This window comes from Prunus avium, chromosome 5, assembly GCF_965620075.1.
Source record: "Prunus avium chromosome 5, drPruAviu1.hap1.1, whole genome shotgun sequence".
NCBI lineage: Eukaryota > Viridiplantae > Streptophyta > Magnoliopsida > Rosales > Rosaceae > Prunus > Prunus avium.
In genome coordinates, this window is record NC_142288.1 from 28823639 (window position 1) to 28843511 (window position 19873).

General features: G+C 39.8%; 4 protein-coding genes across 7 annotated transcripts; 2 read left to right on the forward strand and 2 right to left on the reverse strand.

Annotated features, from left to right (window-relative positions):
• The first annotated feature begins 74 nt into the window (after nt 1-74).
• LOC110753389 (uncharacterized) lies at nt 75-4155 on the forward strand. 4 transcript variants are annotated; one of them, XM_021954291.2, is made up of 6 exons: nt 75-287; nt 1188-1263; nt 1630-1740; nt 2358-3062; nt 3519-3877; nt 3972-4155. In XM_021954291.2, exons 3-6 carry the CDS (start codon nt 1723-1725, stop codon nt 4081-4083), a joined length of 1194 nt encoding a protein of 397 aa, XP_021809983.1. In that variant the 5' UTR covers nt 75-287; nt 1188-1263; nt 1630-1722; the 3' UTR covers nt 4084-4155. The 4 variants fall into 4 exon arrangements, with proteins under 4 accessions (XP_021809983.1, XP_088109203.1, XP_021809984.1 ...); XM_088253077.1 differs by lacking the exon at nt 1188-1263; XM_021954292.2 differs by lacking the exon at nt 75-287 and having other exon boundaries at nt 362-1263.
• Nucleotides 4156-6734: 2579 nt separating this feature from the next.
• On the reverse strand, nt 6735-8401 carry OBP4 (OBF binding protein 4). Its single transcript, XM_021954279.2, has one exon. The coding sequence runs from the start codon at nt 8070-8072 to the stop codon at nt 7089-7091; it is 984 nt and encodes a 327-aa protein (XP_021809971.2). The 5' UTR covers nt 8073-8401; the 3' UTR covers nt 6735-7088.
• A 4202-nt stretch (nt 8402-12603) lies between these two features.
• LOC110744509 (uncharacterized) lies at nt 12604-13518 on the reverse strand. The gene has a single exon (XM_088253827.1). The coding sequence runs from the start codon at nt 13516-13518 to the stop codon at nt 12604-12606; it is 915 nt and encodes a 304-aa protein (XP_088109953.1).
• A 1710-nt stretch (nt 13519-15228) lies between these two features.
• Nucleotides 15229-17097, forward strand: LOC110753352 (uncharacterized). The gene has a single exon (XM_021954244.2). It carries the CDS (start codon nt 15229-15231, stop codon nt 17095-17097), a length of 1869 nt encoding a protein of 622 aa, XP_021809936.2.
• The last annotated feature ends 2776 nt before the right edge of the window (nt 17098-19873 follow it).

The following is a 19873-nucleotide window of genomic DNA, read 5'->3' on the forward strand; positions in this document are numbered from 1 at the left end:
AAAGGAAAAGAAGATGCCAATGAGACATAACCAAGAAGATTTGTGTTGGCAAAGTGATGACAGTTCAGTTACTAAAGCATCAGTATCTGTTTCATGGGTTTTTAATGCTTTGAACTGTCCTTTTACTATCACGTTCTGACTGTTAGCTTCCTCTAAATGCGTTATATATGACATTGACACTCAACAATCTGAATACTGGCATTTCATGATCTTCATGTCTGTACTATATGCAGGGCAGCAGGGGACAATCAAGAACTTGCTTCATGTTCTCCTGGACTGACAGAGAGGTAGTTCTCATCTACTTATAACCTTATATCTGTCAACTGGAATTTCTATAACTTTTTTTTCTTTTATTGAAAACTAAAGTGGGCATCAAAACATGGATCATTTGTTTGAGTAATCTTCTGGTTTTTCCCTTCTGTTGGATTTAAAAGATTTGGATCTTAATGTATCTAAAGTCAAATCCTTAACTTTAGTTAGTAGGATTTTTCCAAATATAATTCTTTAATAATCACCGGAAAGATGTATAATATATTAACAAGTGTGATCAAAAGTTGCTAGGTAGGTGAAAACACCTGGAAATGTAAACCTCTTCTAATTTGTAATCAAATATATGTCTAAGTAAGTAGTGGCTCAAAACTTGGATTATAAACTTTGGAGATAGAGAAATCATGGTACAAAATGATATTCTGGGTTGTCATTCTTTATTCTCTCCTGCTCATGTTTCCTTCACTTCCACATCTTGACCATAAAAAAGTGAAAGTAGAAAATTGAATCATGGTTTTTTTTTTTGGTAATTAAATGAATATCTTAACCAAAAAGGAAGGCAACATAACCAGAAAAGGTTGACAGAAGAAATTTGAATCATGGTTATGGGATGTTCACCTAAACTAATGGTAACCAAAATTCACAAATTCCCATGTGCCAGGTAGTGCTTATGTGGGAATCTTTGATTAGGGTTGTTATTATAGAAGTTTGCAAATTTAAAAGTTTTCTGCATTTGTTCCTGGTAAAAACTTTCCAAATTATGCCTTTCATCTCTCAAATGTATTTGATGGAAGGAATTTGTGGTTAAACCAAGAGTTTTCAATCCAATCTGCAGTTGAGCCGTTTACCTCAGTTTCTTTATTCCATCTGTTATGAGCATTCAGGCTTTGCAGGCCTGATCCCATTTTTGCTTGTCAAAGACAGGAAGACTGAAAGATATGCTAACCTTGTACGCCAGAAGTTCTGCTTTTCTCTTATTTTTCGTTTGAATAAAAGGTATTTCGTTTCTAACTTCTATCTTAATAATTTTTGCTTGTTCATATAAGCCATAAATTTCTCTAGTATTACGCACCAAAAAGAATTGGTTTGTCTCTCTTGCTCTGTGTCAGGATTTGTACAAGCCCTTTAACAGTTGCTATGGTGAGTTTATGCTTTTTGTTACCGTTTTCCCAATTCCACCACTTTCCTCATCGGTTACCAGAATTTTTTAGAGTTCAAGTTTCTTGACTAATATTCAATGTGGATTTACACAACATAAGTTTTAATTAAAGAAAGAGCTTCTTACTTGCTCAAAGTTTGTTTTCCTGATCTTTAATTTGCTGAAACAAAACCCTGCTCTAAAGTATGCTTCTGTAAATGCAGGTCACCTTCGGATCTGGATTGTTTGGAAACCAGTAGAGAATCTGTTGAAATGGTGGAGTATTCTGTTTCAGCTGAACGAGCAGACCCTCCATAATGACATGCACCTGCCAGGTGAGTAGCAATAGCTGCAATACTAGATGCTTGACCATTTCTAAGTAACAGTTTTTCAGTCTAGGTAGTCTCAATCTATATGCACGAAAATGAAATCGGGGTCAAATTACAAGGATAAAATTTTGATTTCCTTCCAACCCAAGTATACCCTGAAGTTTTGTGTATGAACCTTCTTTCATTTCTTTGCCATTGAATTAAACTAATGCATGTTGCTCCAAATTATGTGTTGTATTATTTCACCCTGTGTCTACCCTTTGGGTAATATGGAACTTAATCTGAGGTGGAAAAAAAACAATCATTCACTTGACACTCATTCTCCGCCAAGGCAGAACAGTTTTGAGGTTAATCATTTATTGTCATTACTGAGCAGGATGTCTGTTTTTAACATGGGAAGCATCATATTGTAACACTCATCAAAGGACTGATTAATACCGAACCTTCTTATAAGTTATAACCAGCACTCAAGAGGGCTCTGTGTGCAAGCAAAAGTGAAAACTCAATTATATATTGCTCAATTTTTTTATGTTACAGATGAAGCCGTTAATTGCATTAAATTAAACTAGACCAGTCTCATTGTTTTCCATTACTAGTAGCTTTTCTTTTGTATCGATTACCAGGAAAATAGTGAATCCATGGATGACCATTCAACTGCGGTCTTCAAGCCTGTTTACAAGTCCTTCAAGTTCAAATGTTCTGAAGCCATAAAAGGGTTGAAGGTAGAAAAGAATGCCGGTTTGAAAGATAATAATGTATTCATTTCCAATTTGAAAAGTGAAGACAGTGAGGTGGTTCCAAATCAACATCCAGATGATAGCCGGAATATGCATGCTGTAAGGAACACCTCGAGAGCAAGTGGTTACATGGATTGGAAGGATTGTGTGGATGGAAATGGCCAACATATCCCACATTATACTTGTACTTGCAGTGACAAGGAGGAGAGTAGGGAAAGAAAGGTTGGCATGGACAATGAATTGCCAGAGCTGGTTGCTTTCCTTCAAGAGAGCAGTAATTACCAGTGTTTTAAGGACATTTGCATTGACAAGGAAGTGCCATCTCAGGAAAAATATTTTGTAGAAAACTGTGAGCTGGACCATAGTCGTATCTCTTGCATACTTGACTCTGATCTGTACAGCAGCAGTGAATCAATTGGAGAAACTTTGGACTCGGAGTCTTCCGTTTCAACTGAGCATGACTGTGACAAGGATGTAAGCGAGCAGTGGGGTTCCAAGAACTTGAAGACTGAAGATGAAAAATATTTTGGAGAAAGTGATGATCATTCAACCAAGAAGACCGTATCTGAAACACTGCTTATAGTTAGACAGGTAAGTCACTAATTATTTCTTTGCTAGAATAAATCCCGTTTAACATTGAAATCTTATTTATTGCATCTTTTAAAAAAAGTCACTAATTTTTTTCATTCCAGAGCCTCCCCACTGGCCCTGGTAAGCTGATGCTCATGAAATAGGGACGGAATTTTTGCAGGCCAATGCTTTTTCCATCCTGTCTTAAATAATTGGATGAGATAATGCCACCGAGGATAATGAACATAATTTTAGCGTTAAGAGCCAATATCAGATGGCAAATCCTACCAACCAGTTGGATTTAATCTCACGCGTTTGGTAATCAATGAAAGCTTTGGGTGGTGTTTGCTTCACTATCACATTTTCATCATTCTCTATAGATTTGCAGACTCCCAGTGCAGATTGGAAAATATCTTAGGCATACTTGCAAAGTTGAATTCTTTGGTTTGGTTTTTATTTATATTTCACATTCTGTAGGGTCCAAATAACGCAGTGTTGGCAAACTCAATGGTATTATCCAAAAGTCAGGCAATTGATGACAACAGCCGCACAAGCAAGGCCTCTGTACGAAGTGACCTGGACGATGCAAGCAGTCTTGGCAAACTCAATGGTATAATCACCATAGATGATGGGAGAGAGGAAATTACACAAAGTGCAGAGTGCCATCCTCCGGACATAGGAAACATGTTCAGGCCTGATTCGTCCGAAGACGGGATGTCAGCATCTGAACCTTGTGCAGGCCTTTTAGCACTCTCAGGAGGAATACCAAGTTGTGGTAGCATATCTCTTCGGTCAAATAGCAGCACAACTAGCTCCCAGTCTTTTGCCTTTCCCATGTAACCTCACTAACCCTACTACTACTGCTTGCTCTTATTTTCTGAGTTTGTGTAATATGTGGATCATAGTTTTTAGCTTTTACATGATGGGCAGATTATCCTCGGAATGGAATGGCAGCCCGGCAAGAATGGGGAAAGCTGACCCGAGACAATTACAGAGACACCACCGCCATTGGGTGATGCGTTTTCTCTGCTGTAAATTCTGAATGTCATATATCTACTTCAATCTTTTTGGCTTGTAAATTAGTTAAGCTTTATGCCCTGCCTTACAGATTATACACATACACATGTTCTGATTTAAACAATAACATCATAGCAGTAATAAATTAAATCCATTAATATTTGTATTTAGTAAGTAGAGGCCTTGCTGGACATGGGATGAGTTTAGTTCAGATGGTCCTATTGGCATTTGCTTACATGATTTGAAGAGAAATTATGGTTGGGCAACCTAACTGAGTTACTCTGAGAGAGAGAGAGAGAGAGAGAGAGAGAGAGAGAGAGATCAACATTGAACAAAACTTTAGAATTGATAATTGAATATGATTAAACGCATACTTGATGCAGTGGGCCAAAACCCCTTTAGTTTGTAGTACCAATTCTGCTAGGGCAACTAGCTAGGGTTAATCCTTAATGGCCTCTTTTGAGGATCATTTAACCAATTCCAATACCATACATTTTGCCCCAACTTTCTGTACCCTCAAATTCTGAAATAGCCAAGCTCCAATGTCAAAGGCTAAAAATGTTTGGTTGAAACTAGAAAGTCCTGAATAGGGCAAACATACATAATGGTGCACTCCAAGTAGGGAAGTCAAGAAGATCGATCGGTCACAAAACAAAGGTCCACAACCATGACAGCCATCTGCCCAACTGTGAGAGGGTTCCAACTTCAAACGTGAAGTCAAAATCCATTGGGGGCAGGCAGCGCAGCATGGTCCATATAGCCCATTGAAGTCTTTAATGGCGATTCTTTATGGCAAAACCCATAGGCAAGAAGAAGGGAGCATGTTCCGTCTTCAACAAGTCACATCTTGATCATTTGGCCTAAAGTTATGGTGGTTTGCCATGCCCATCAGCCAATGCTTGCTTGGACCAGGGCAGTTTGCACATGCATAGCAAGCAATGTCGCTCATCCCATCTCATCTCATCATCTATGAGGGTTTCGAACTTGGGTGTTAGGGATTCGGGTTTACTATCTTGATCAAATGGCCTAATCAACGCCTTTGTTAAACACTTAGGCTTAAACATTAAAAAATCACTAGATAAAAATTTATGAAAAGAAGAAAGGTTTCAAATAATCGCGAATGTGATGCGATGACGAGATTTCAATGTCTAGCCATTAAGAAGACGTAGAAACAACACCAACAAAAATTGATGGCAAAAAGATGAGATTTAGATTCAGTGAGACCCAGTCATCCAATGAGATACTATCCAAAACCAAATTGTCCGTAGACTACCAAAATAAATAGCTTCATCATGAAAGCTAACCAGTAGATACTTTGTCCCAGAAGCTTTGTTAATTGGTTTTCCATCTTTATCAGCCCTTTGAAGTTTGAAGAAGTAGTAGTCAGGTTAGGCTGTCCAAAGGTGCACTTTTCAGCTTCAATCCGACCCCAAAAACTTGCTCTTATTATCAGAAACAGGAGAGCGACCTAAGCTTTGTTAGTTTAATATGATTGACAACATGCTTAGTTAGCCTAACCAAGACATTAAAAGGTTAATCTTTTTTAATTATTAATTCTGCTGCGCTGGTTGTGTTGTTGTGAGAGTGAGAGTGGGATCTCAATTCAATCATTCGTTTTCATTTGTAACTTGCTTGAGGCACACGGACCACCGAATCCGTGACTCATGTCACCGAGTCATAGGCCACTTCTGCACTTGCCATCTGGACCCCATTCCACTCACTCACTCACTCACTACTGGTAATAGTATTAGTATACCCCCTTTTTTAACCAGTCCCCACCAACCCACCCAACAAACCAAAATGCCGGTCCCACCAGCACATAGTATCCACGTCGTCATCATCAACTGATCATCCCCCTACCACCACCATCTTCTTCACACACCAACATGCACATGTTCGTATGTCTATCCAACCCCAACCCCACTTCAACTCCATCCACCACTCATCATCACTTCAAGTTGTCAGTGGCTCTGAATAATAACATCACAGTAGAGAGGAAGGAGAAGAAATACTTCTCTTTTTTATGCGGAAAAACGGAAATTACAAGTAAAACCCATGCGGGAGAAATACTTCCATATTTTCGTTTCATTTTTCCCGTCTCTTTCCTTGTCTAATACGTTATATATATTAGTAGATTAATAGAGAAAAGAGATAATGAAACGGGGGTATGTATGAAATGAAAGTTTTGCTGGAGGAAGAGCAGAGCCAGGACAAACCGACCTTCCTCAGCGCCTGGCCCATCCCGCAAGCCCCACGTGGCCGCTGCCATTATCGTCCATGCCCCCACCCCTCAACTACGCCACGTGGACTCATAATCGCGCATGGGACGGCTTCCGGATCCACCTGGGCCCCCACCACCCAATTCCTAACCGACCCTCCCCAGCAAGCACTCCCCGCGCACTGCTGCCCACCCACCTCCTCCTCCTCCTCCTCCTCCGTACACAGTCGATCAACCCCCCCACCCCAACAACACAAAAAAGGATAAAAAGATAAAAAGAAAATATCTCAGCTTAATCACTTCACTGTTAATCATACAACAATGACGTGGCACCCCCTTAAGTGTGCTTATTTGAATGCAAATATGAATAAATTAAGTGTGATTAGTTAGCAATTAACTAACCACACCACACATGAGTTAACAAAACAGAAGAAGTGATCATTCATAAGCCAAACGGATAAGACACTATAATATTTCTCTCTATATATTTGATTCATTCAAAGGCCAGATACAAAAAGAACCCCTCAAAAAGAAAAAGCAAAGATTAAAAATGAAAACTAACATGAAGGTTAGTTGCAAATGACCCTCAAGAGGCAAAGAGCAAACCCAGCAAAAAAAACACCTTCCAAATCATCACATTAATTAAACCCCCCCGAAAAGAAAAAATATATATGAAATTTACATACATACAAGAGCAGAGCAGTTATATATTCATAATTTTATAAAAACTCCTCTTAAATTCCAATTTCTTTTGAGATTCTCCATTTTCTTTTTATAAAGGAGAATGGATGGTTAATTAGAGTGAGAGATTTTTACGGGAGGTAGAGCGTAGGGTGGTCTTGATCAGTCCATTGACTCTGACTCCAATATGCTTGATCAACGGTGTTAGGAAGATCAAACAAACCTTGATCCCCTGAACCCGCTTGCCAATCTAACGATCCAAATACTCCTCCTCCTCCTCCGCCGTTGGATCTGCCATTGAACACTGATAAATCCACCTGACCCGTCTGATCCATTAATCCCCCACTCATCTCCTGCATCTTCAATTCCTCGCTCTGGTTCTGCTGAGCCCATTGATTCTGATGATGCCCTTGCGCTTGCTGATTCACCCTAAACGGCGAAACCGAAGCATCCGTGACGCCGATGTTACCGAAACCAAACGGCAAGTCGTTGGACGACGTGATCAGGCTCGTGAAGCTTCCAATCTTCGAGAACATTCCATTCATCTCCGTACTCTGCTCAACCAACGCTGCGGCAGCACCAGGCTCGAAACCACCGCTTTGAGAACCGAAGAATTTCGACTCCTGACGATGAATATTACTCAACAGGTTGGAAGCCGAACTAGTCGAAGACGGCGCTGAAACCGCCTCCGTGGCCGTCGCGGCGGCTGCGGCTGCGGTGGTTGTGTTGGTGAGGCTAGAGCTCTCGCTGCTCGAATGAGAGCTGGCTTTGTGCTGATCAGTAGCACTGTTCGGCTGCGGCGGCGGTGGCGGTGGCGATGAGGAGGACGAGGATTTGGGCTTGGAGCGTTTGGTTTTGCGGCAGCCGCCACCAACGGGGACGTTGCGGAGGACGCCGCCTTTGGTCCAGTAGCGGCGGCAGGACTTACAGAAGTGGCGGGGCTGAGAGAGGTTGTAGTTGTTGTAGTAGCAGAACTTGGTGTTGAGAGAGTCGCACCTTGGGCACTTCAAGGCCTGCTGGTTCGGGTGGTGGTGGGGCCTCAGCCGCCTATCTCCTCCTCCTCCTCCTGAGCCTGCGAAGAACCTCGCTCCTCCCACTGAATGAATGTCTTGCATTTCAAGTACTAAATATAATGTAGAATTGGATTATATACCCACTCAAGTTTTCTTATAAATTTGATGAATTGCTGAATTTTCCTCCTGCCCACACTCTTTCTGTTTTTCAGCAGTTGTTCTGTGTGCGATGCAAAGTAGGAGAGGGAGATAGAGATAGAGTGCGCGTGTGTGTGTGTGTGTGTGTGGGAGAAGAAGAGAAGTCGGGGAATTGGAAAGGAAGAATAAGTTGTAAGCTGCGAACACCGACAAATATCCCCCGCACATATCTTCCAAACTCTTTCTATTTTATCGAAAATTACCAAATTCGCCCTACGACACACGCAAATGACAGTATGACACTGACCAATGTTTTATAGCGCAAGAAAAGACGCCAATACCCTCCTGAATAATATCCCAAGTGCTGCTGCTGAAATTGAACTTGAGGTTGAAGAGGTTTCGTTCCTACTTTGGTTGGACCAGGGAGGGAGGACCCGAAACGGACGAACGTGGGAGAGGAATAAGATCGAGCCGTTGGTGGAGGACGCGTGGACGGGTGAGATGGGGGAGGGTACGGGAAGTGAGATGGTCGCTTTGTCGGCCACACTTATTTGATCGGCTGAGACATAAGTGGTGGAAAGCGCGCCACGTTGCTTATTGTTACTGGTGCGTTGTCGAAAGTACGTGGAGGTTACTGTGTGATGTATCTGACGTGATGTTGTCCGTGTACAGAGACTTGAGTGTTGGGTTGTCTAGTGTGTGTACGGTGTACCCTTCCATACTAAATTATATTTTAGGCTTTCTCTTGATCATTGCATGCAAGATTCATTTTTGATCATGCATCAAGTGATTGGATTAAGTTGTATAATTTGTAGGGCGATAAAAGGGGTTGTGTCTTATAATATATCAAAATGGCTACAAGGCTAATTATAGCTTAAGATTATCAACAAGGTTTTGATGTTGTTACAATTCATACATGTTTTTGACAAAATGTTGATATTTTATTTCTATCATATCAAAGACTTAGACTAGATGAAATTATTTGTTTTCGATATACTGATTGACTGGTTGCGGGTCCTTTGTATCATGGACCAGAGCTACTTGGGTAGGGATTGATGAACATCATTTGGACAAATCGAGTGTAATATCGACAATTTATGATTTTGATATCGCTATAATGTGATTATTTGTTATAGTAATAGTGACATTTGAAAGTATTTCCAATATAATTAAGCGAGACACATGTATGCTAAAGAATGGTAGAAAATCACACAAATTTCAAGTTTTTATTATTATTGCTAAGATTAGACACACAAGTTTCAAGTTTCATAAATACACATGAATGTAACGAAATAATCACCAAATTTGTGTACAAAGTAATGAAAAACAAAGAATTACTTTCCCATTTATCAAAAAACTTAACAAATTATTTGACAAAGACATGAACCAACCCTCAACTCTCAAGTTTGAATTCATCGAAACCCAAGTCATACATGGCCAATTAATAAACTAGGGAGGCCTCCTCCTACAGCTGCAAAATTAAAATTATTGCTGAAATGGTGAATTGGTTATCTGCTGTTGATGTTGCAAAGGGAAGAAAGAAACAATGTTTCATATCATGGCCCCCCATGTACGGTTGAAAATCAACTGCCATTTGACTGTTTTTGGAGCGGAATTCAAGCAGTGGAGCCCAATGTCTTAGTCAACAATACAACTTACAACTTACAACTTACAAGCAAGCAATTGTCAAAATTGTCACCGCATCGCATCGCACCAAGTAGACATTTTATTATTCTAGCTTCGGGCCTCCATAAAACTGTTTTTTTATTTTGGCGAGCCAGTGTCACTAAGGCTAGAGAGCACCCAATAATATTTTTGCTCATGACTCCAACGAAAGACACTGATCCAAAAATGTGGGTCACAACAACAAGGATGGTGCAATGGTGCAATCCAACAAAATTATATAAATGGTGTTTGTGACAGAAATATAACGAAATGAAAGGAAGGATCAATGTGCATGCGCCCATTAGAGGAAAGAAAAATAAGAAATGTATCGAGTACAATTGAAGGGTTCAACTATAATAATAATAATAATAATAGAGTAAATGGGATGAGAGAAAATGAAGTGAAAACAATGGCATCGATCATTGATTGTGACTGGTTTGAGTGGAGGGAGAGTGAATAGGTAATATGATGGAAACAAACAGCTTCACATGCACATGGGACGGTGGTGGCCCTCCGAATTAGGTCTTCTGGTATTTGTCCACATCTCTCTCTCTCTCTCTCTCTCTATAAATCAATTTTACAAAGAAGCTACATGCATGATGCCTGGCTGGCTTAGGCTACTAAGCTACGTATATATGAAATCTACACACATCCTTGTTTGAGAGTGGAAGTGGAAGCAAAATTAGGTTAAATTGGGGTCCTCCTCCTTCTAAATTTGGGCACCTTTCACAATCCCTAAGATTGAAAAAGATACGGTGTTTCATTTCATTGGCTCTTCTTTCTTTTGATTTTGTACCATTTTTATTTCAATGGTACTTGTCAATGTCCTCCTCCAATCTCTCTCTCTCTCTCTCTCTCTCTCTCTCTCTGTACTAAATAAATTGACAATGCCACCAACTTTGGGCTCAGCTAATTACAGGCCCACTCGGTTGGAAGGGAGACATCCTCTCTCAATTTCTACCCTACACCATCTTCCCCCAACCTATCATATGTGCTGATTGGGGCCCAGCCCAGCCCAGCCCAGCCCAGCCCAGCCCATTTCTAAACCCAATAACCCATCACATAAACTTTCTTTCTCAACCTTCCCCTACTTCGCTGCTTCCCTCCTCTTGTTTTTCCTTTTTAGGGAAATGTATCTCATCCAAATTACAAAGAACAATCCCCCAACATCCCAAGGCCACTCATCTATACATAAATTTTTACTCGTTTGGTGGCCCGGCTTGAATTGGATTGGAGTTGAATCCAAATCAATCATTATGAATTTAATAAGACACAATATGTTGAACTGTTGTTCAATTTACTAAGTCCAATCTCAACACATCAAATTCTAATTATTAAAACTCTCCTACCATTCCTTAAAACTGCCATTCCCAATGTGAGATATGCATCATTGAGGTCTTGCTTTTGATCCAGAATGTTTTCCTTGTGGCGTGTGCTTCTGGTAAGGAATTACATACATGGATTGTTCATTATCATTGGGGTCCGCCCCAAACCCAGGCCAGCCTTTTGCTTTGTATTATTATTTTGCGTCTCATCCTGCACTTTTAGAATTCAATAACAATTTGGGCCCACCTTCTCTTCATTTATCATAACGTATTCACAATTTTCCTTTTTATAAATTGACTCTTCAATTTTCCTTTAAATAAAAATAAAAATTCTAACCAATTTACCTCATTTCGATTGATTGATATATATATATTGGTGTTAGAAAATGAAATCTTAACGGGGAATCGAACATGACTGAAATGAGAGGTCAGAGACAAATCCAGTGGTCAACATTTTGGTCCCCATATGTCCACATGACAGCAACAAAAGGCAAGTGATTGTCTCTTTGTACACAAAGCCAATTTCTATGAACCCTAATAATAATAATAATAAGATCCCAACGTCACATCTCGAAGATATTAATATTATATGATTTAACACATACAAATACATCCCAACAACCACTTTCCAACGCACTTTCATTTCATGTCACTCTCAGTCTCTCATGTAATCCTAATCCCCAACTAAATCTAAGCTTAATATTCATGTTCATGCCCAATTACACATACAACACACGTCCCAACAAATTAACTTCTCAAAATGCATCATTATTTTTAGAGTCTTAATGCTTCATCACGCCTAATTATGCAACTTGTAATTATTGTTTGATTCTCTATAGGTTACATCAAGAAACAAAAATATCAGCATGTGACATATCTTATACAAAATATCAAACAAAAGTACGTAGATTATACGATATGCATGTGATATCATAACACCCATTACATAAGAATGAATTGGCATTACCCAATTGGCCTTAAATTAGATTCATTTAGATTATCGCTTGTAATTTTTTTTAAAATTCATTCCTTAATATTTGTTGGGCTGGCTGGCTTCAAAGCAATTTGTAAGCAAGTGGATCTGATCACATGCAATAAGCAATTTGTAAGGCCCGATTTTTAAATCTAATGCCTGGCCCCAGATTTGTTTCTTCTTATTGAGTTCTGACCAATACGAACAAAATACTTGGGGCCCAAGCACCGTTCCTATATAGAAAGACGCCCACCACCTCCTCCTCCTCCTCCTCCTCAATCTGCAAAGTCAGTCTAGTCTCCTCAGCCAGGTCGTGGGCGGCATGTGTTCACAAGTCCCAAGTACAATGCCTCTCAAAACTGCTGCCGGTGGTGGCGGAGGCGGAGGCAGTCCTACACAGGGACGGACCCAGGATTCTTAGCTCGTAGGGTCATAGTGTAAAAGTTCAAATTTTTTTTAAAGATTAAAATAACATTGAAAATGAAACTACAGTACATTGATTCATAATTGATGTAAAAAACAACAGTACAAATTACAATTGGCCACGACGAGGTTTCATATTTTGAAAACGTAGTATTATAGCTTCATTTTCAATACAATCAAAAACATCTTTCTCAACGTAAACAAGTAAACTATCACTCAACCATTGATCTCCCATTTTGTTCCGAAGTGGACCTTTGATAATATTCATGACGGAAAATGCCCTCTCGACTGAAGCAGTAGCAACCGGTAAAACTAGAGCCAATGTAATAAGCAAATATACATAATTGAATGCTAGATGCATCCTTGTCTCCACCATTTTTTTTGCAAGATCACCAATCCCTTGCAAGTCAGAGAAATCACTACTCGAACGCACATAATGAATATAAAGCTCAAGTTGATCTTCAAGTGCCAAAAGATCCCCATCCGAAAAGTCTTGAGGATAAAATTGAGCAAGATGAAGTAGCTTTTGTTTATCAAAAGCTTCAAATGAATCATTCGGACTTAAACATGCCAAACAAATAAGCAACTCAGTATTTACCTCATTAAAACGATCATCTAACTCCGTAAGTTGCTCATCAATGACATAAATAAAGAGCTCCACACGATAATGATGACGATTTGTCTTTATTGGAGCATTACGCCTTGACCTCCCTGGAAGTAGGAATGCCTCATCCATGTTAGGAACATCAATATGATGTTTGTCACAAAATGAAGACACCTCTTCAACCAATGCATCAAACCCATTATTCCTCATCCAATGTAGCCTTTCCTTGCATGATTTCACCAAAGCCATTGCATTCACAATTTCTTGATCTTTCTTTTGCAATGCTTGTGACACATCATTTGTGAGTCCCAATATAGCTTTCATTAAGAATAAGTGAAACACAAACTGAAAAGTAAGCATTTCTCTTTGAATCTTATTTGCTTCACCGGCACTATCATTGGGATTATCATCAATAATCATTTGAAGCACATGAATCACAGATGAATTCTTAGATATGCTCTTCGAACCTCATCTCTAATATTAGTATCATACTCAATCATACGAATTCTTAGTCCCGGGTCTGCTTGAAGATTAGCCAAAACCTCATCTAACTCATTTTGTCTTGAACTTGAAGTTCTTGAACTACCCACACTATCCGAACTACCCAATGATGATTTTCTCTTAAAAAATCTTTCCATAATTCTACATAAATTAATCAAAATAATAACTAAAATCAATTAAAGACAACAACAAATTTATACCAATTAACCACAAAAAATTCAAAAATATCATATCCAATAAATCAAAACAATATAATACAATCATAAATTCAATTTCAATTCAAGTAATTTAGGTTTAGAGTTAGAATTTACCTTGAATTGTGAGGTGGTGGAAGCGGAAGCAAGCCTTTGGAAGCGGCGGCAATGGAGGAGTTGGGGCTTAAAGGCTTGGTGGGGGAGAGGGTTAAAAGTTTGTGGGAGGTGGAGATTGGGGATTTAGGTTTGAGGTTTAGGAAATGTGGGGTTTTGGAGCTCTGAGGGCATGTCTGGTCGAAGAGGGGCTGTTATACAATCTGTTTTAATTTTTTTTTTCAAAGACCTGGACCAAAACGACGTCGTTTTGGCCAGGTTTTTAAAAAAAAAATTCGTTGCTGCTGGGCTTCTCCAAAACGACGCCGTTTTGGTGTCAGCGGTTTTTAAAAAAAAATTAGAAGCTGGGCCAAAACGACGTCGTTTTGGTCAGCTTCTTTTAAAAAAAAAAAACAGATTCCTGTTCAGCTTCTTCTTCCTCCGGTTCTGCAGCTTCCTCTTTCCCCCATTCATGGGGTCACATACCATTTCAAAGGGACCTTCTACCTTGCGTTCATGGAGTCCATAGGGTCGTTTGACCCCATTGACCCCACTATGGGTCCGTCCCTGGTCCTACACATATGGATAACGAGGATGTGATTTTAAATAATTTTATCTAGTATTATCTCCAAATCCACCTCTAGTTGTATCTCCAAATCAAAATATAATCCCACTAATATTGTTTATATCAAATTGGATCCCCTCTCGATCAATGCCTACTTTGGTAATTATGTTTATATCTAACTCCTTATTTAATTTTTTTATTTATTAAAAGGATATTTAAATCTCATGACTGTGGCACAACGAATACTATATATTTAACCAAAGAAAATAAATAAATAAAATCCAAGGAAATTGAGCCCCGGTTAAAAAAAAAATTATTGGGGCCCCATCTCCAAATCTACAAGTTTTATGTTAAAAAAACTTCAAGCAAGCGGTATTCCTCTGAAATTACAAGTTTCTAGTTGTATATTTGATGGGATAGTATTCTGTTTCCATTTTGAACTGAGATTTGTGATCCATCTTTTCTTCATGCACGGGGAATTCAATTTGAAAACAACACTATATTCCAAATAAAAATAAAGTAATGACCCAAAAGGAAATTAATTGCCTTTTTTCTCATACACCTTGTTGCGCAAGTCAGGCACGCTTCGATGATCGATCCTAGAACTAGAATCAATAAAAAAAAGGCTCACAATCTGTCAACCAGCACTCTTATTAATATTTCTCCAACAAATTCGTTGAAAATTCCGTACGATTTATACAATTTGATGTCATGAAAGCAGTGCAGGTTAGAATCATCTCTGTCCTAAACGCATGCCGAAACCATGGCCTCACAAGAATGGCTCCTACAACTTCAACTTCAATTCTTGTTGGCCCTCCACGGTTCAAACCACACAGCCCCCCGCCGCCTCAATCCCAAGTACCCTTTCTACCCCGACCCCTTTTCACTCCCTCCCCTTACAGTAACTACTGCCTCGATCTTTTCTTTCACGTGGTACCAGAAGAAGACAGTGGCACCCTTGCCTCCCATGAACGCCTGAACCAAATGCTTCACTTGGCCTGGTTCAAGAACCCCCTAACTACGGTTAAGCTCATCTGCAACCTACTGGACAGGCGTGGTTATGGTGGAAAAGACGACAGAGACAGCTTCTACACGGCGGCGTTTTGGCTCCACCGGCACCACCCCAAGACCCTAGCCTGCAACGTCGCTTCTATTGCCTCTTCGTTCGGGTCTTTTGACGACCTTACCGAGACTCTGTACCGCCTTCTGTATGGCCAGGACGTGAGAAGGAGGAACCAATCTGAATCAATTGACGGATTTCGGGTCAGAAGAAAAGGCAGCAACAGTAAAGTGCTTAGCTGCCGTAGGCTTACTCCCAGAGAGGTACGGGTCATGAAGGCACTGGAGAGGTCAAAGTTGCAAGAGGAAAAAGCCAGAGCCTTGAGGAGAGACAAGGCCATGGCCTTGGCCAACACGGCTATTGAGAGGTACCAAAACGACCCGGATTATCGATTCTTACATGATCGGATTTCGGATGTTTTCGCAGAATGCTTCAAGTCTGATATTCAAAACTTGAACAAGGAGAAGGATGCCAATTATGATCGTGATCAGGACTGCTTGGAGTTAAGCTTGGCGGCCGACTATTGTCCTAAAATGGGCTCCTCCATGGACTGCGCCACCCTTCTTTGTGAAAGCATTGCCAAAAAGGTTTTCCCGCGAGAATTGTACCCTGAATACCAAGGCATTGAGGAGGCGCATTACGCATACAGAGTCCGCGACAGGCTGAGGAAGGAGGTTTTGGTGCCGTTGAGGAAGGCCTTGGATGTAGCAGACTATCATGCAGGTGCCAACAAGTGGGGTTATAATCCGGATTTCAAGCGAGAGCCCTGTGCAGTAAAGAAGTATTTGGAGGACGTGAAAGCGGGCGGCGAATCCAAGATTAGAGTCGATGCCCTGTTTCCTCATGAAATCATGCGCTATGCCAATCATCCTGATGTTGGGGAAAGTGCTGAGCTTCAATGGAAGGCAATGGTGGAGGACATGAGGATGAACAAAGGCATGAATGTACTGAACAAGTGCATTGCTGTATGTGACGTCTCGCCAGCCATGACTGGGCGTCCCAGGGATGTGTCCGCGGCTTTGACACTAATGATGTCTGAACTGAGTGAAGAGCCATGGAAAGGGAAGGTGATCACATTCAGCGAGTCGCCTCAGTTGATATCAATACAAGGCGGGGATCTCAAGTCCAAGCGGGAGTTTTTGAGGAACATGGGATGGGGCTACCACACTACATTTTCAAAGGTGTTTGACTTGATTCTGGAAGCGGCTGTGAATGAGAAATTGAAGCCAGAGCATATGATAAAGAAGGTGTTTGTGTTAACCAGCTACAGTTTCTTGGAGCGGGGTTTCGATGATGATAGCTGCTGGGAGAGTGAGTATGAGGCAATACGAAGCAAGTTTAAGAAGGAAGGGTACGGGGATGTGGTACCACAGCTTGTGTTTTGGAATCTGAACCTAGAAGAGTTGTATAAGCAAGTGCGTAGTGAAGGAGAATGTCAAGAACAAGAAGGGTTATCGATGTTTAGCTTCGTCAACGACAATTTGATCAAGTCATTGTTGGAGAATGATGGGAATATTGGGTTGGAGCATGTCATGGCAGCAGTTATCTCTGGGCAAGGGTATCAGAGTCTGGTTGTGGTGGACTGATGACGACTGATATCATATATACTGTTAGAACTAATTAATTAGATTGTTTCCTAACCTTTGCTAGCTAGCTAGCTACTGTGTGTGTATCAAAAACTAATGATTAATTGGAGTTGTGGTTTTACTTACTAGGTTTGTTGTTTTTGTTTCCCCTGTCAAGTGCCAAGGAAGGAGGTAGCTTTGTTAATTCTCTCACAAAACACAATAAGGATTGAAATTGAACTTAAAGGAGAAGAAAAATAAAAGAACAAGTAATGTTGGGTTTGTGAATCAGATGACAAACAAATGATAAAAACAGGGTTGCTGTTGCTGAAAAGTGTTCTGACTTTACTCATCTTTAATAGTCTCTGCCAGCCCTTAAGTTATGGCCTTGTGGAATGAATGTTAGTGATGGTAATCATCCTCTTCTTACATTACAATGGTCTGAACTCTTCCCTGCTGCTGCTGCTGCTGCATCTGTGGATGTATACTTTTTTTCTTCTTTCTTTCTTTAAAGTTGATAAATAAAATAAATTTTTATTAATTTTTAAAACAAGCATGAGCTTAATGAAGCCCAATAAGTCTGATGTCTCAACTCAAGGAGGGTAATCTAATCTAATCACAGTCGAATCCAAACAAATGACACCCGAACTGATCATCTTGCTCTGGGTTGGTCTCCCTCTAGGAATAGGAACTGGAATTGAGTAGGATGTTGTCTTGTTAAGAAACATAGTTGAAATTGAATTCCACATCTTAACTTAAATCAAGTGCCAAAAATAAAGTGTGTTGGCTGGGATGCAATTAATGAAAATATCATAAAAATCCACAAGGAAATTAGTGTCCTGTTTTGTTCTGTATCGTGTTAACCTAGGTAACACAATCCTTGCGGCACAAGTTACTCCTTACTTGTTTTATAAAGAGATGAAAAAGGCTCTCCTTTTCTCGTCATTAATCTGTGTCTTGTGTAGTCTGTAATTTCTTCAACAAATAACAAATTGAAATTGAATTGATGGTGCAGCAAATCATCGTCTCAGTTCTGAAAGCATGCCGCGGAACACGAAACCAGGTCGGAGGAGGAGGCATTTATAATTTACAACTGAAAACTTTTGCAACTCTTGCTGGCGGAGGCGGAGGGGGAGATTCTCCTCATCTACAACCCAAACCCAAACCAACAACGCCATCAAAAAAAGCATCCAAGATAGATATGCTTAGAATGGCGAGCATGAGTTTGGTGGAGTCTGTGGAACAGTTAATGAGATTTGATAAGATTTATGTGGTGACGGGCAATGACACAACCAATGTCCAAATGATCAAGCGCAATCACCGCTGGCCAGGAACTCATGTCATCATGCATACCGATACCAACCCCGCCGAGATGTCCAAAATTAAGAAGGCAGCTCGCGAATGCGGCCTCGAACCCAAAACAGCCTCCCATTGGGGAGAAGAATATGAAGAAGAAGTCTCTTCGCTTGTCTAGGTTAATTAGCTTGCCTCTTCCTCTAATTACTTTGTTTGTATACTCTGTTACTATTAACTGCCGCCTAATTTCTTGTTTATTTGACTCAAATTTATTATCTTACAATTTGCTCGATAATGATATATATACACACAGCGGGCGGAGCCACTCCTAGAATTTGTAATAAAACAACTTATAATTTAAGTTAAAATTCCCTCTAAAACAAATTAGACATGACTAAATTATAAATATTTAGCTCTAAACATGTAACTAGTGAATACTTATGTACTTTATATATACTTGTATTTTCTACTTCGGCCCCCTAACTTTACGATCTAGTTCCACCCCTGTATAATAATATACACATAACTTAGCATACATACATAGAGTACCTTACACTTTCTAATCTTGTGATATTTTTGTTTAAGTAGTGAAAGGATTAGCAATTAAGTTGCCAGCTGATTTGTGTTGAACAAGGCATGAAAATAAAATGGAAGTATGACATAAATACCTCACCAACTCCTTTACCTAAGACCTACTCTACTCAACAAACAGATGCCTCACCTCACATACATTGATTTAATATTAGCTGAAATAATTGTTAAGGGAACTATAATGGTAGCTAATGAATCAATGCGCTGCCATTCTTCTGAATAGAAATAGATGCGAATGCCTCTAACATCAATGAAGATGTTCATTATTAAGAGAGTATATTTCCTTCCCGGTATGGCAAGTTCATCATGACCTAACAATTTATCTCCTCAACCAATAACCACATCATTGAAGAAAAAAATAATGCGATGGATCTTTGTCAATGTTTCGAATGAATAATAAAGTACGTTTGGCATGAAAAGTAGACTTCAGTATATATATATGGGATGCATCCCATGTGAATGTTCATAATTGTAGAGAAACCTTATTATAAATATTAAAAGAAGGATGAGGCATGGCAATGGGAATAAAAGTAGGAAGAAACTAAAAAAATGTAACACGGTCTTATAAATGCGCTTATTATTTGTTACTAAGTATCGCTCGCTCATATGAATGGGAATGCTTCTCTAAAAATACAACTAGACTATGAAATATTTATTTCCTTATGTGAATGTGAAAATTGACATTCCCTCCTTAATGGAATTCTAACTAACATTATTAATTTGGTTGTATGATATGACGTTACATAGTGAAGAATATGTCAATAGTCAAAGCTAGATGAAGGAGAAGGAGAAGGAGAAGGAGAAGGAGGAGGGGAAGGAGGGGAATTTAAACCCAGAACTTTAGGTTGGAATATTTCGATGATTTTTGGCAGTTGATCTTGCTCCTTGTGAGCATAATACCGTGCGTGAT